This window comes from Chiroxiphia lanceolata, chromosome 1 (assembly GCF_009829145.1).
Source record: "Chiroxiphia lanceolata isolate bChiLan1 chromosome 1, bChiLan1.pri, whole genome shotgun sequence".
NCBI classification, from domain to species: domain Eukaryota; kingdom Metazoa; phylum Chordata; class Aves; order Passeriformes; family Pipridae; genus Chiroxiphia; species Chiroxiphia lanceolata.
The window spans coordinates 151,315,505-151,329,728 of record NC_045637.1 but is presented as its reverse complement, the minus strand read 5'-3'; the positions used below and the strand labels follow the sequence as shown (position 1 = coordinate 151,329,728).

At 50.2% G+C, this 14,224-nt stretch overlaps 2 protein-coding genes across 4 annotated transcripts in view; both read left to right on the top strand.

The window, feature by feature from the left end:
- Positions 1 to 2,855, top strand: part of OXSR1 (oxidative stress responsive kinase 1) — a 97,483-nt gene extending 94,628 nt beyond the window's left edge. For both annotated transcript variants that reach the window (XM_032695647.1, XM_032695652.1), the window contains one exon: positions 212 to 2,855. In XM_032695647.1, the coding sequence (XP_032551538.1) occupies positions 212 to 286 (75 nt within the window). In that variant the 3' untranslated portion in view covers positions 287 to 2,855. The remainder of the gene's footprint in view (positions 1 to 211) is intronic.
- Positions 2,856 to 6,128: 3,273 nt separating this feature from the next.
- LOC116788569 (solute carrier family 22 member 13-like) lies at positions 6,129 to 13,579 on the top strand. 2 transcript variants are annotated; one of them, XM_032692695.1, is made up of 10 exons: positions 6,129 to 6,543; positions 7,557 to 7,660; positions 7,993 to 8,147; positions 8,717 to 8,885; positions 9,231 to 9,351; positions 9,964 to 10,058; positions 10,359 to 10,573; positions 11,052 to 11,160; positions 11,311 to 11,517; positions 12,011 to 13,579. In XM_032692695.1, exons 1-10 carry the CDS (start codon positions 6,172 to 6,174, stop codon positions 12,051 to 12,053), a joined length of 1,590 nt encoding a protein of 529 aa, XP_032548586.1. In that variant the 5' UTR covers positions 6,129 to 6,171; the 3' UTR covers positions 12,054 to 13,579. The 2 variants fall into 2 exon arrangements, with proteins under 2 accessions (XP_032548586.1, XP_032547807.1); XM_032691916.1 differs by having other exon boundaries at positions 11,307 to 11,517.
- Positions 13,580 to 14,224: the final 645 nt, after the last annotated feature.

Here is a 14,224-nt window from a genome sequence, read left to right as displayed (position 1 = left end):
AAACTTCAGGCCCAGCCCTTTGTAGCTTCAAAAAAAAAGAAGCAAGAAAATGAAAGTACTCAATTTTAACTTCGGGCAGTGTGAGCTGCTGAATACAGTGCAAAGCTGTCCCTTGTCTCCTCCCTCCCCACACCCTGATACACCTTCCTGTGGTTTGCACTGGAGGGTAGAGCATGCGTGTTGCTATTTGGATCTCTGTTCCTTGTTTCAGGCATCTGGTGTCGAAGGCTCGGATATCCCAGATGATGGCAAACTTATAGGATTTGCACAGCTCAGCATCAGCTAAACAATGGTCCCAGGAGATGTTTCCCAACCGAGAACCCACATGTGCATATTCGTAATGCTTCTGTTAGCCTAAAAAAAAAAAACCACTACTGCCAAAGAATTGAACTACAGCCCCCTTCCTAGAAGCTTTAACATTTTCCTTAATAGGATCACAAACCTTCCTGAAATTACCGATGACGTTTACACCTTTTGTAAACAACTCTCATGTTTTTGTATCTGTCATCTCAAACATGCAGACCCAACACGTCATTGCCTGCATGTTCATTTTATTATTGCCTTACTTTAAAGAAAAATACTACTGAGTACGAAGCAGGGGGTTCCACTGCTCTGATGATCTTGCCTAAATGTTTGCTTACATGTGGTTTCATTTTTTTTCACTTGCTATTTTTGCACAAGTTTTAATACTGAACGGATTTTTTTTTTTGTTCTTTACCTGCTTCTCCTTCTATCTGAAACACCAATGTACATGTTGTTTGGGTCACCTGGAGTGCTGAGAAATCTGCTTCTCTTTGGCTGTGTGTTTTAAAACTGCTGGTTTGAATGCTTGCACCTGAGAAAGCAAGCTGAGTCTTAACCCACAGGAGGGAGAGCCGCCTTCCCTTGTGTTTGTGCTTTTGAGAAGTTCCTTGACTTTTGAGGTGTTAGAAGTCAGCTTCCCTTTGTAAACTGCCTTAATTTTATTTTTTTTTTACCATTTTGGTTCTCTCCACATGAGTGCCAGGCGTGGCATGAGGGCTGAACCTTTTAATTTACGTTAAGCAGTCCTTCCTCAAAACGTCTTTCATCCTCTGCATCTTAGATGTAGTCTATTCTTGAAGCAGACCAGTGAGGCATTGCTACTGGTCTTTCAGATGATGAACACAATATCCATGGTCAGAGGGAGAGGAGATCTGTGTCACCCTGTGTTTGGGAAACACGCGCTTCAGACTGTTCCTCAAGCCCAGTTCTGCCATGCCTGGCTGCGCAGAGAGTCCTCCCGACGTGTTTTCCCGGTCCTTCGCAAACTGGTACCCGTGGAACCATCCCTGTCGTGTTTTACAGCAATAAAGAATCGCCAGCAGAGTGGTTGTACTGGGCAAGCGGGCGCCGGGCTGTGTCCCTCCTGCACTAACGGCCTGGGCCGGCACCTCCTCGCCGGCCGAGCCCCCACGTTTGATCAGGATGTCACTGAAACCCCGTCACACACGTATTTAGCTTTTCTTTCTATGTGGTGTTGAAGTTGAGTTTCTACATGAATAATATAAATTATGCTCTGAGTTTGATAAGAGACACTTGTAATGCAATATGTGAATAATAAATGGTGTTGACTCTTTTTTTTTTTTTTTCTTTTCCTACTGTTTCACAGTTGGCCTTTGTAACTGCTCTTGGCTCTGGAGTGTTTTCTACACAGAAATCGTTAAGTCTGTAATTTAGCACGCAGATGGAAATGTGTTTTGTTTCCATCAGCCACAAACAATGCAGAAACAGAGCAGAATGACTAGGTTCAATTAGGACTTATTTTAATTTCCAAGTCTTCAGATGAACAATCTGTATTTATATCTGGTTCTCTATGAGCAGCTGTGGAAGCTTCCGGAAATGGTGCATGTTCTTTTTGTACCACCCTTGTTGCTTTTAGCCTTGGGTGGATATTGGGTATGTCCCCGTGGGCTCTTTGCAGCCCCGTGGCTGGTGAGTGTGAAGGGGAGGAAGAGGATTTGGGAGCGAGAGCATCCCAGGGTGTTGAGCAGATGCTCTCAAGAGCCCAGGAGACGAGTGCCCAATACCAGGGAGTTGGTGGTGGCTGGATTTGGCCAAGTGCATGGGGCACCTCTGGCACTATTCCCTGTTGTCTGACACAAAGCACTCCCCACAGCATCCCCCGACGAGCTGCTTGGCTTGGGAAGAGCAGGCTGGCACCGTGATTTTCATGTCACCCTGTGCTCAGTATGGATTTACTGGAAACCTTTAGGATACAGAGACGAGGTAGTTGTGGTACAGTATTATTTTCCCCTCTGCCTGCATGCCATGGGGACCTCCTTGTTCATTTGTGTACTGGTGCTGAGGAAGGTAGGACTCAAACTGCTCAAATGGAACAATACAGCATCTATTTATTGTTATTCCCCATCTTCCCAAAGCCAGGACTTAGAGAGCTTGAGCTCACACTAACCCAAGGCTCCGTAGTTCTTTAATGGAGAAAATAAGTAAGGAAGAAACTGATGGTTTTTGCTCTATAGATCTCCAGATCTTTTGGGTAGGGATCCAAAGTATTTACTTGGGCTATTACAGTGCTAGACAACTGTCTTTTCTGATGTTGTTCCAGTAAGTGCCAATGCTATTCATAATTGTTTTCCAGTGTCATTAAGAATTTGGTTTTTGTGCAAATCTGAACCTGGAAGCAGGTGGTAATTTTAAGTTAGTTCCTACTTTTAAGGACAATGCTCTGTTAATGAAAACGGATCCTCTTCACAACTTTGGTGTATTGTAGATTATAATGAAAGATGTAAAATATTCAGGCTTTTTTTCCTTTTTTGGACTTTGTATTTTACTGCATGTCTCTAATTTTTAATCAATAAAGAACAAATTGTCCATTGCCAGGTGTTTGGTGTGTGGTTTATGTGTCATTGGGTTGGATGATGTGTCTTGGGGAAGGGGTTTGTCCAAGTGGTGTCTGCAACCCCTGGGGCATTTCTGTTTGGGGTGGTGGGAGGTTTGACAACCCCCAGGAAGACTTGGTGGGGAAAGGGAGATCAAGACCAGGCTGGATGGGGCTCTGGGTAATGTGGTCTAGAGGAAGGTGTCCCAGCCCATGGCAGGGGTTGGAACTGGATGATCTTTACGGTCCATTTCAACTCTGTTGGATGATTCTGTGCTCTGCAGGAGTTGCATGCAGAAGTGGAGCCAGGAGGGCTCTTAAGATGTTGTCCTGAGGCCTTGTCTGCAGCTGAGAGATTTGCTCCAAGCTCTGCATGCCTTGTGCCAGCTGGGAATGAGCTTCCCCTGTCCACAAACACCTCAGGGTTACACGGGCTGGTGTTAAAGTGGGGTGATTTACACCCTGAGAAGCATTTGGAGCATGAACTGCATTCCCTCCTCACCACCTCCACAATAATTGTTCTGTCTGAATTTGAGGCTCTGGGGCAGATGTGATCCAGAGGTACTTTCCTTTGCTTTCCTTCAATATTGTTTCTTGTCCACCGTCCACAAATTTTTAGGAAGGAAGGGAAATGTTGCCTGAGAAGTAAAAAAAAATCCCTAGTATTTCTCACAGGAGGTCCTTTTGGAAATTTTTCCCTAATATATCTCCTAATACATAAAACCTGTTTCCAAGGTGCCCTGTTCATTCAAATTCCAAAAGTTTTGTTGACCTGACTTACCGAGAGCTTAGTGGGTTTTGTTGGAGCAAGGTCATAGTGTCTCCATTAGGAGAGACAGAACAGACTGTGGGAACAGAGAAGTTTCTCTAAAATGTCAGGGACTGTCAAGGGCAAGGTGTGTGTCTTTTAGGAGGTGATAGGGATGGTCCAGTTCCAGCCATGTTAACCAGGCCTTTTGGCTGGGATGCACCCCTCTGTGTCTCCTTAAAAACGAGCATGTTCTTGCTTAAAACCAAAGAAAAGACCCCCACCAAAACGAAAAAACAAAAAAGAAGTGTTGGTTTTGCTTGGTGGCACTTCCTAAGCTTCCTCTTCCATTGACTCTCTAAGGCTCTTGGGCTTAGTTTGTCACTTTCTGGCTCTGTTCCTTTTAAGGTGTTCCTCTTTACCCACAGATCCAGAAAACCTTACCTTGGGTAACTTGCAGGTTTGAGACATGGGATGGTCTGGGATGCTCTGGGTTAGGGAATCCCATCCTCTACACCTAAGCCAAAATCTTCCCAGTATTTTGCCAAACCCTACTTAGAAAGCCCCAGAGAATTATATCTCACTTATGTCTCCCATTCCAGCCTCTGTAGGGAATCCGCTTATGGACACTGCTAAAGCTTTTCCATGCTGCCTTAGTTCAGTGCCTCCTTAGTCCTCCTGTGGTTATCAAGTCCACCCCAGTTCCCTTCATCCTTGGAGGTTTCCCTTTCTGAGTGCTCATACTGCCCATGCCTGTGGGCTTCCCTGCTCTTCTTAACTACATCCTGATCACCTTCTCCAGGTCTCTCCTCCTAGATGATGAATTTTCAAATGGAATTCCCCATGATGGTGTGCACCTCCTGAAATTTCACTTAATGGAACAGGTCACTCGGGTTTGTAGCACTGTTTTATTTCTGATTGTTTTGTGCTGTTTTAAGTGGTGTTTTGATGGTTGAGGTGCCTGGAAGCGTTGCTCTTCCTGTGCATTGACTTTGGTGCACAAAAACTTCTCAAATTGCAGCAGATTAATTCCTCCTGACTTTTACGAAAAGCCAGGGACAGGTGTGTCATGGACTTGTGCCCTGGTCAGGTCCTGAGGAGATGATCCCAGCCCAGAGATGTCACTCAGCTCCAATCAACTATTACTGCCTCCTCACCTCTTGTTGGAAGCCCCCAGCAGTGGCTTCCTGCTCTTTCCCCTGGTCCAGGGCCTCAGTGTGCTCCAATCTCCTGTAAATGTGATGCCCAGCTCAAGTTCTCTGATGCCAGTCCTCTGGCTTCTCCTTCTCCAGATCCATGAGACCCATGACTGGTGCCTGACTGACCCTCCTGGGTTCTCCCGTAGCAGAGAAGAGTGGAAGAGGCTGCTTTGTGCCCCAGACTGCGTCTAGCACAGAGCTAGAGACACCCAGGGGAGATGGTAGGACCAGGGCTGGGAAAGGCTCCTGAACTCCTGGCCGTGTGTGACTGCTTTTAGCAAAGTTTGGCCTGACCTGTCTCCTGATGAAGCAGAGCCCAAGCTGAACAGGGACACGATTTCATCCTCCACCTGAGTTTCCTAATTGACTTGAACAGATCCAATTTGTGTTGTCCAGATCAGTGTCTGCCGGATTATCCCTGCCTTTGGTGCTCCCTGCTTGTTGTTGCTGAGCTGGGCTTATCCCGAGGGCAGCGTTTCTCTCCTACCTCCCCAGGGAGCTGCTCTACCTCCAGGCTGGATCTGTGTGGGTGTCTTGGTCAACCCCAACAGGGCAGCCATGGTCTGATTTCCATCTTGTTTATACAATGGTCTTTCTGTGGATTTGTGGGCAGGAGAAGAAGCATCCAAATTGCTTTTGGATACCTCTGGAGGCTTTGCCTTACGGACATCTCAAAGGAACCCCAGGCAAATGCTGTTCCTACGTCAGGGAATGACCTCAACAGCACTGCACTCGTGTTCTCAGTTATGAGTTCAAGGCATATGAGCTGAGATTTGCCAAACCTGCCTCAGGCAGCGTTGCCCTGTGTCAAATTTCTCCAATCCCTGTACTCCTTCTTCAAGTCTTCCTGCATATAACCATGACTGTTCTGTGAGGTGGCCCAGAACTGGTGGGAAGGGTAGACTTTCCGTGCCTGACTTTGTTGTGGTTGCACAGGGAAGCTGCAAAAGATGAAGGAAATGGCAACTCCCATCACCTGGGACCACAGTGAACTAACTGCCCTTCTTCGTCTGTGACTCTGCCCATGCATTATCATCACTCCCTTTATTCCTCTGGGCTTTTGGTCCCTCTGGTCCTCACTTTTCTGAATGGTTCAGCAAATGCAACCTTTGCAGTCAGTGTGGAGAAGAGTCTGTTCCCCTGTCAATGCCACTTGGCAGAGGGGGTGGCCCAAGTTCCCTGAAATGGGGTCTTTCTGCTCCAGCCAGCCCTGGATGTTTGTGGGTGGCACAGGGATGATTAATATATTACATGGTGTACTTGTTGTGACAGCCTATGAGTGCAGAGCTTATCTTTAGGTTTAAACATTAATTCCAGCCCTCTGGGAAGTCTGTCCCAGCACTGTCCTGCTCCAGACACGGTTACCAATGTCAGGCGTCGGGGAAATTTTGAAAGCAATCGGCGATTTTGGGCCGTTTCAGAAATGGCTGGTGCTGCTCACCCTGATCCCCTGCCTCAGCATGGCTTTCCACCAGTTCTGCCAGCTTTTTATGGTTGTGGATGTTCCCCACCACTGTGACACCAGCTGGATCCGCGCCGTCGGCCCCAACCTGACGCAGGAAGAGCAGCTGAACCTCACCCTGCCCCGGGATGCGGACGGGGAGTACGAGCAGTGCTCCATGTACTCCCCGGTGGACTGGGACCTGGACTCCATCGTGGCACACGGCCTGAACGCCACGCAGAAGTGCAGCAGTGGCTGGGTGTACCCCTCAGCAGAGCCACCATCCCTGCTGACCGAGGTCTGTAATCGCCTTTCTGAGGAGATGGGGATGTGGAAGGGATAGGACACCCAAACAGTCGCCCTGTCCTGCAGTTTCCCCAGAAGCTGATGCCTGACCATGGTGCAGCTGGGCTGGGCTGAGGTTTACATCAGGTGTTTTTTGGGGAAATTGGCTCCACCACCCAGCCTCAGGTGTGGTCCTGGAGAAGCTGTAGAGAAAAGAGGCTGTCATACAGTGTCAGAGCCAGTGGAGAGATTAATCGCTCCTAGTGGGACCTTCTGGGTTTCCCTACCCCTCTGCATACAGGGGGTATCTAACTTCAAATCATAAAATGGTTTGGCTTGGAAGGAACCTTTAAAAATCATCTAGTCCAACCCCCAGCATAGAAGCTGGTAGCTGAGGAAGAAGCTAAATTAAGATGAAGGAGGGTAGATTTAAATTAGATAGTAGGAAGAAATTCTTTCCTGTGAGTGTGGCAAGGCACTGGCACGGGTTGCACAGGGAAGCTGTGAATGGCCCATCCCTAGAAGTGCTCAAGGCCAGGTTGGATGGGGCTCTGAGCAACCTAGTTTAGTAGAAGGTGTCCCTGCCCATGGCACAGGGGTGGAATTAGATGATCCTTAAGGTCCCTTCCAACCCAAACCATTCCATGATTCTATGATCCTCTCTGTGTCACTCTTTCCAGAGATGCCCTCTGGTCACTGGAAGTTGCAGAACTGCTTGTCCCAGGAATCAGTATTGCACTCATCCTTTCTCCTCTGGGAGGGCAGGTGGCCTGGGAGGAATCAAACTGCTGGGACTTCTGTCCCCAGTCCCACCTGAAGCAAAATTTGCCAACCGGGAGGTTCCCCTGGGGGTGCCTGGATGAGGTGGGGGGGACTCCTCTATGTCCCAGTGCTCAGGAGAGGGGCACCACTGAGTACCCCAGGGACTTGTCCCACCTCTGACTTGTGTGCCCTTTGCATACTGTGGAGATTCATATTCTGGGAGGGAGGGATCCAGAAGCACCTCTCTGTTTGTCCTTTCTCCAGTTTGACCTGGTGTGTGACAGGAAGGACCTGAATGACATTGGCCAGGCCATCTACATGGCCGGGATGTTCCTGGGATCCATGATCTTTGGGCCGCTGAGTGACAGGTGAGGAGACACAACCACCCACCCCAGGTCTGTGCAAAGCCAGAGTGCTGGTCTGAGCCTCTCAGGATGCTGCACACTGTGCATTTTGTCAGTGCTCCTCACTCATAGGGACCTTGACCAAAGTCCTCGGGTCCCATGAGGACATGGCCACATGGGGAGGGGAAGGGAGGGAGACACAGCATGTGTGCACAGGGTCCTTCACTTGTCAGCCCAGAGTGTAGTCTGAGCCTTATCACCCTCCAGGGTGATAAAATCACTTGCGTAACCTGCTGGGCTCCTCCCCATCTCCACGGGGTCTCTCCGGATACCAACTGTGTCTCCCTTCTCTGCAGGATCGGCCGCCGGCCAGTCATTCTGATCTCCGTCATCCTCCAGGGCTTGTTTGGTCTGGGAATTGCCTTTGTGCCCCATTTTTATGTGTACATGGCCTTCAGGTGTGTCGTGGGGGCTTCGGTGTCAGGGATCACCATGACAACACTGTCCTTAGGTGAGTGGGATGCCATTGCCCTGAGGCAAACAGATGTGGCCTGTCAAGGTGCAACAGGAAATGTCTATGAAGAAATTAAAATCATCATGTATGACTAGAAAAACACTGCAGCAAGGACAGGTTGTGCTCTGTACTGTTTCTTTGGCACTTTGGCATCTCCTCAACCCTGAGTGAGAGCCACAGGGAGCATCTCTCCCCTGCCAGTCTCAGAGGAGGGAAAAGGGACAGTGTCCCAGCTCAGGAGGCCAGTGCAAAGAGAGAGCCCAGTGTCTCTGGGACATGATCAGTTTGGGTTCCAGCTCTGCCCCAGTCAGGGATTCTGTGGACTCTAAGATGAAAGAGGTGACATGGTTGAGCTTAACATCCTTCTGCAGAGGACAAGGACACTGACAATATGGAGAGGTGATGCATCCCATCACTGGTGACTTGCATGTGTGACTGATACCAGAGCTCCAGCTGCTGATCTCTAACCCTCACCTCCAGGGGGGCTCTTCTCCAGGGGAAATACTCTGTTTTTTACAGGGGAAATCATTACATTGTTGACTCTGAGCCTTTGATCTTCTTTGCAGCCACAGAATGGATTGGTGTCTCCTCCCGGCCTAAGGCAGTGCTTACCTCTCACTGCTGTTTCGCCATTGGACAGATGATTTTGGCAGGTTTGAGTTATGGGATTCGCAACTGGAGGCTGCTGGAGATTGCAGGATCTGCTCCTATATTGGTCGTTTTCTTCTACATTGGGTAAGTGGGGTGTGGACAGAGCTCCTGCAGACACAACAGCGGTGTGAGGGGTGGAAGTGAGGAGGCAGCAGCAGCTCAGCACCAGGATGGGTTTTTCCCATCCGTGCAGATGCTGGAGGAGCTTCTGCAGAGCTCAGCGCATCTCCCTGCGGCACTGGACTGCTGAGACCAGCAGCTGCTTTGCTTCAGGTCATCAAATGTGGCCTTTGGAGCCTAAATGTAGGGCATTTAGACCCATCCCTCCCATGGGATGCTCACTGCTTGCGGGACGTGGTGACAGAGAAAAGGGCTGTGGGGGAACTCTGCGGGTCAGAGCAGCATGTGCTGAGCTCCCCTCCTCGGCAGGGTGCTCCCAGAGTCAGCTCGGTGGCTGGTGACAAAAGGCAGGATAGAGGAAGCCAAGAAGCTCCTGCAGAAGGCGGCGGCCACCAACAAGCGCAGCCTCCCGGAAGGACTCCTGGAGCAGGTACCTGTCCGGGCACAGGGAACCGCGGCTTGTCTGCAGAGACTTCCCTCTGCTCTTGGGCTTGCACGGCCCCTGGAGCTGAGCTCAGCCCAGCAGCATCTTTCCATGCCCCCCGGGGATGAGTTGGGGATGCACCGGGAGTGACTCCAGCTCCAGCTGCAATGGACACAGACAAGGTCAGGGAAGAGGCACAGCTTCTGCTGAGGCTCAGCCTGGAGCTTTCTGGGGTCCCCTTTGGGCTATGGAAGGGACTGAAATGCTTCCCTGGCTTTTCTCCTGTGAGGGTTGCAGGAGTGTGGGTCGTGAGCATGTGGACTCTGTTTAGTCTGTGGGTTTCCATGCATAAATGCCAGAAGGGGAGTTACTTCCTTGTCCACCCCAAAGCTCCTACACTGGGGAAATGTTTATCCCACAGAATGTCTTGGTCACCAACCCCTTGCTGGGCACCCAGAGCACAGAGGCAGGAGCCCCTCGTGGGCTTGCCCTTCCTCCCAGAGCAGTGGAGGTCACCAGCCTGTCCCCCTGAGGCTTTCCATTGACTGCAGATGGGAAAGCAGCTGGCCATGGGTTACCTTTGCCTGCTTTGACTCTTTGACTTTCTTTGTTTTGAAGTTGAAGCCTGAGAAACAAACCAAGTCTGGAAGTCTTCTCGATCTCTTTCGGAAGAAGCACCTCCGGAAGGTGACTTTAATCATGTCGTGTGCCTGGTAAGACATTCCCTGCTCCCCTCTTTCCATACTTCAAGGTGAAGAAAAGAAGGGATTGATAGTCATTCATCTTGTGGTTTTAGAGTGTTATTGATGATTTTCTCTGTTTCTGGCTATTTAAGATGCTCTGTGGTTTGTGGGATAGGTTATAGCATTTCCACTCTTGGCAGTCTCATGGTATTTCTCTGGTTTTACATCCCCTTGGAACTGCTGTGGCTTGGTCAAAATGTCACTGGAGATCAATATTGCATTTCCTCATGGCTAATAGATGTGCTCAGAACCACTCTGCCTTAATTTCAGGTTTGTGAACAGCTTTGTCTACTACGGGCTGAGTTTGAACGTGACAAATTTTGGCCTGGACATCTACCTGACCCAGGTTGCCTTTGGAGCAGTGGAAATCCCAGCCCGTGTTGGTTGTATCTTCACTCTGCAGTGGTTCGGGAGGAGGAAGACCCAGACTGTTCTCCTGCTGCTGAGTGGCCTGGTGTGTCTGATCATCACTGGCATTCCTGAAGGTGAATGGCCTCATTCTGTGCTGAGAGGACACTCTCTGGGACAGGGAGCCACAGAGCCCAGCCCTTCCCTTGCTGGTGCAGGTCCTGTCCTCCCAACCAGACTGGATTACATTCCTCAGGGTCTGAGCTGTCCCTGGTGCCACAGCCATGTGGGCCTTGGTTAATTCCCTAGGGACCATTCCAACCAGCAAACTTGCACTTGCCAATCATTAAAGCAGAGGGTAGAGCTGAGCCCAGTAGGCCACCTGCCAGCAGAGCTCTCCTCTGGGAAAATTAATACCTGGGGAGGTGAGATGATGGATGCAGAGTGTGCTGAAGGTGCCACTAGGCCAGAGCTGCTCAGTCCATGCTCAGGCACTGCCAGAGGCGATGGTCCCTGCAGGTGACACAGTTGTCATCGTACATCCCCAGTGGCCATCTGTGAGTGGTGCTGAGACCTCCTTCGTCCCATAGCACTGGTCTCTCCTCCTTCCCTCAGACCAGCCCCTGGCAACCACCATCCTGGCCACCATTGGCAAGTTTGCTGCCTCAGCCTCCTTCTCCACCTCCTATGTCTACACGGCAGAGCTCTTCCCCACGGTCGTCAGGTGAGGTCTCCCCACACACCAGGGCTTCCCTCTGCCATGGCTGGTGGTACTGATGGCTCAGGTCATCCTCATGGCCACGCCCAGTCCCACAGTGGCCTGGGGTGGCTGGTCCCTGCCTGGACCCCCCGCTGCCCCTCGCTCCCCAGGCAGACCGGCGTGGGGCTGTGCTCGATGTCAGCGCGGGCGGCCGGGATCCTGGCCCCGCTGGTCCGGCTCCTGGGGCAGTACCATGAGGCCATCCCCATGGCCATCTTTGGGAGTGCCCCCGTGCTGGGGGGGCTACTCTGTGTCCTGCTGCCTGAGACCCGCGGCATGGAGCTGCAGGATGACACGGAGGATGGCCAAACCCGGGCTGAGGTGGGTACCTGGTGCTGCCTCTCGGGCGGGGACACGGGGTACCAGCACATTGCACGGCCTGGGAGGTTCTCAGAGGGGCTACAGGGGTGGGAGGGCAGGCAGTGGGACTTTCCCACTGTGGAGGGAGGGGAAGAGACCCCATAACCCTGCCCATGGTTGTCATCCCTTCAGTCCTACCCGCGGGATAGAATGGCTGGTGCTCCACTTGTCTCTCTCTGCCCTCCTCAGGGAAGGGCTGGTGCCTCGTAGCCATGTCCTCTGGATTTCACCCTCTCATAACTCCCACCCCCATTTCCCATGGGATCAGGTGGAATTGCACTCCAATGCAATTTGTTGCCTTGCTGGGAGAAGGGTGCCCACAGGCACCCAGAGATCAAGGCGGGATTAGGATCCAGGTTGCTGAAGGCTGCTTGTCTCAGGGACGACTGCCATCAGCTCACAGTACACTTTTCTTAGCTTTTATACCATTTTACACCCTTTTTCCTTTCATTAGGTCTGTGAAAATGGCACCAGCACCTCTGAGAATGGACAGGTGAAAGGAAAGGATGGTGTCCAAGTCAATGAGTGCACGAAGACCACTTACTTCTAGCTGGGTCTGCAGGGGTCTGTAGCTGAAGGCAGCCCGGTGCTGTGTGGGCACTGAGGGCAGGCAGGGTCTGTACCACAGGACAGCACTACCACTCAGGCCATCACTGCCAGTTCTTGGCTTTCCTTGTCCTTTTTGCCTTCCTGTATCTCCCTCTATAGCTTGTCCTCAGGCACTGCATCCTGTCACTGGTGTCCAACAGTGCTCCTGCTGGCGAAAATCGGGTGCTTTTCATTTAAGGGAAAAAAAGAAAGAAATCAAAAACCAGAATGGGGACCTTTTTTCTCTTAATTTTTCCTGTCTTGTCTCCAGGAAGGTGAGACTGTAAACTCTGTCCAGTGAGACACCTGAATTGAATAGAGTTGCAGGAGAGAACTGTGCTCACTAACAGGAGAAGAGCAGATGCAGCACTGAGAACATTCTCACTCTTGCAAAAAGGAGTGATTTATCTTGACTGTCTAGCAAGGTTATCCCTCTCTCTCATAAAAACACTCCTTTTTATTTTTTAAAATTTGAGATATTCAGCTGAGGAAAAAAAAAATGGTGTGATGGAAGAAACAGCAAGCAGGCAACAAGGACATCTGACAGGCAGAGGAATTCTCACCTTAGTGATGGTGGCTTTGAATTGATACCTGTCGTGATGCTTTGGGCATGGGAAATGGTGCTGTTGGGCTGCAGTGTAGGACCAAATTAATTTGTCCATTTCAGGAAACTGAGATGTTGTGGCAGTTGGGCTCTTAGAAGAAAGTGCAAATCTTTCTGGGAAATATCAGGTTTTTCTACTCTGGTTTTGTCTATTCCTTCTTGGTGGATCCATTTCTGTCTTTAAATGATTTAGGACCACTTTTGCCTTATAACTGTGAAGAAAAAACAGTTGTTTTTCCTGTGCTTCCCTTTCTCTTATCTTCTGTCCCTCAAGATAACTTTCTTTTCCCATTGGTTTGGTACAGATCAAGCGTGGAAGTTGCACATGGTGGTGCTCCATCTTTGCCTGTACAGCTCAAAGGCTATTTTCTGGTAGTGTCAAGAAGCTTTTAAACCAGAAAATATTTTTTCTCTCTGTTGTCATGCCCGTGTGTTTTCCATGGACCAAAGTACCTCATGGATAAGCAGTTTGATGAAGACAAAGTTTTGTATAAAACTGGTGCCATGTGACAATGTCCTGCCAGGAGGGACTGGCTGTGGTGCCCTCTTCTCCCTGGGACTGCTTTTCAGAGGATGTGCTGTGGTGCTCCTCTGCAGTGCCCTGAGAATAGAGAAGCTCAGTCCTTTGCCCAAGGGCACTCTTTCCTTGGAAAAGGCTGTGGGCTGCCTCCTTCAGGCTTTTATGGAAAACAAGGCATTGAATGTAAAGGCTGGGGGAAGAGCTTGGAGCCAAATGTACAGTTACTGAGGGAACCACAACTTCTTTTGGGAATTGTGCTCTGAGATTCTTTGTTTTAGCTCATTTCATAAATAAAGGCATCCAAGCAGAGCTGATGTACTTCTGCTTCCATATCATTCGTGCCTCTAGTAGGCTGAAGATCTATTTCATAGAATCCCAGAGTGGTTTGGGTTGGTGAGGACCTTAAAGACTATCCAGTTGTCAAAGCCCCGTCCAACCAAGCCATGACTGGAGGGCTGTGGGATGGTGCTGAAGGTCCCAGTGCTGAGCACATGCCAGAGACTCCATGAAGGGTTTGCCAAGACATATCAATTAATGTCCAAGCCTTCTTAAGGCCCTCCTATATCAGACATGGGAGCGAGGCCCTGCTCCTGCTCTTACGCCCTCACTTAGGCCTCTCTGTATTTCAGGTCACAACCTCTTGACCTCCATTTCGCCTTTGGAGGAGACCCAAATTCATGCATCAGAGCCTCCCCACTGCTGAGGAAGCTGGTCAGGCAGATCCAGAGGTATCTCAGGCATGGAGGGGCAGCAGAGCCTGGCCTGGCCCTGTTCCCTGATGGGAGCTGTGGGGAGGAGCAGCTCCTGTTGCCAGGGGAGCCCCACAAAGAACAGAGATAATCGAGACACCCTTGGTGTCAGTGACACCAACCAGCTGTGAGGCAACCCTGACTCCTGGCTGTGGGGCAGAGGTATCAGGATCCTTGATATTCCCTTTTATCTAGAGGACATTTCCC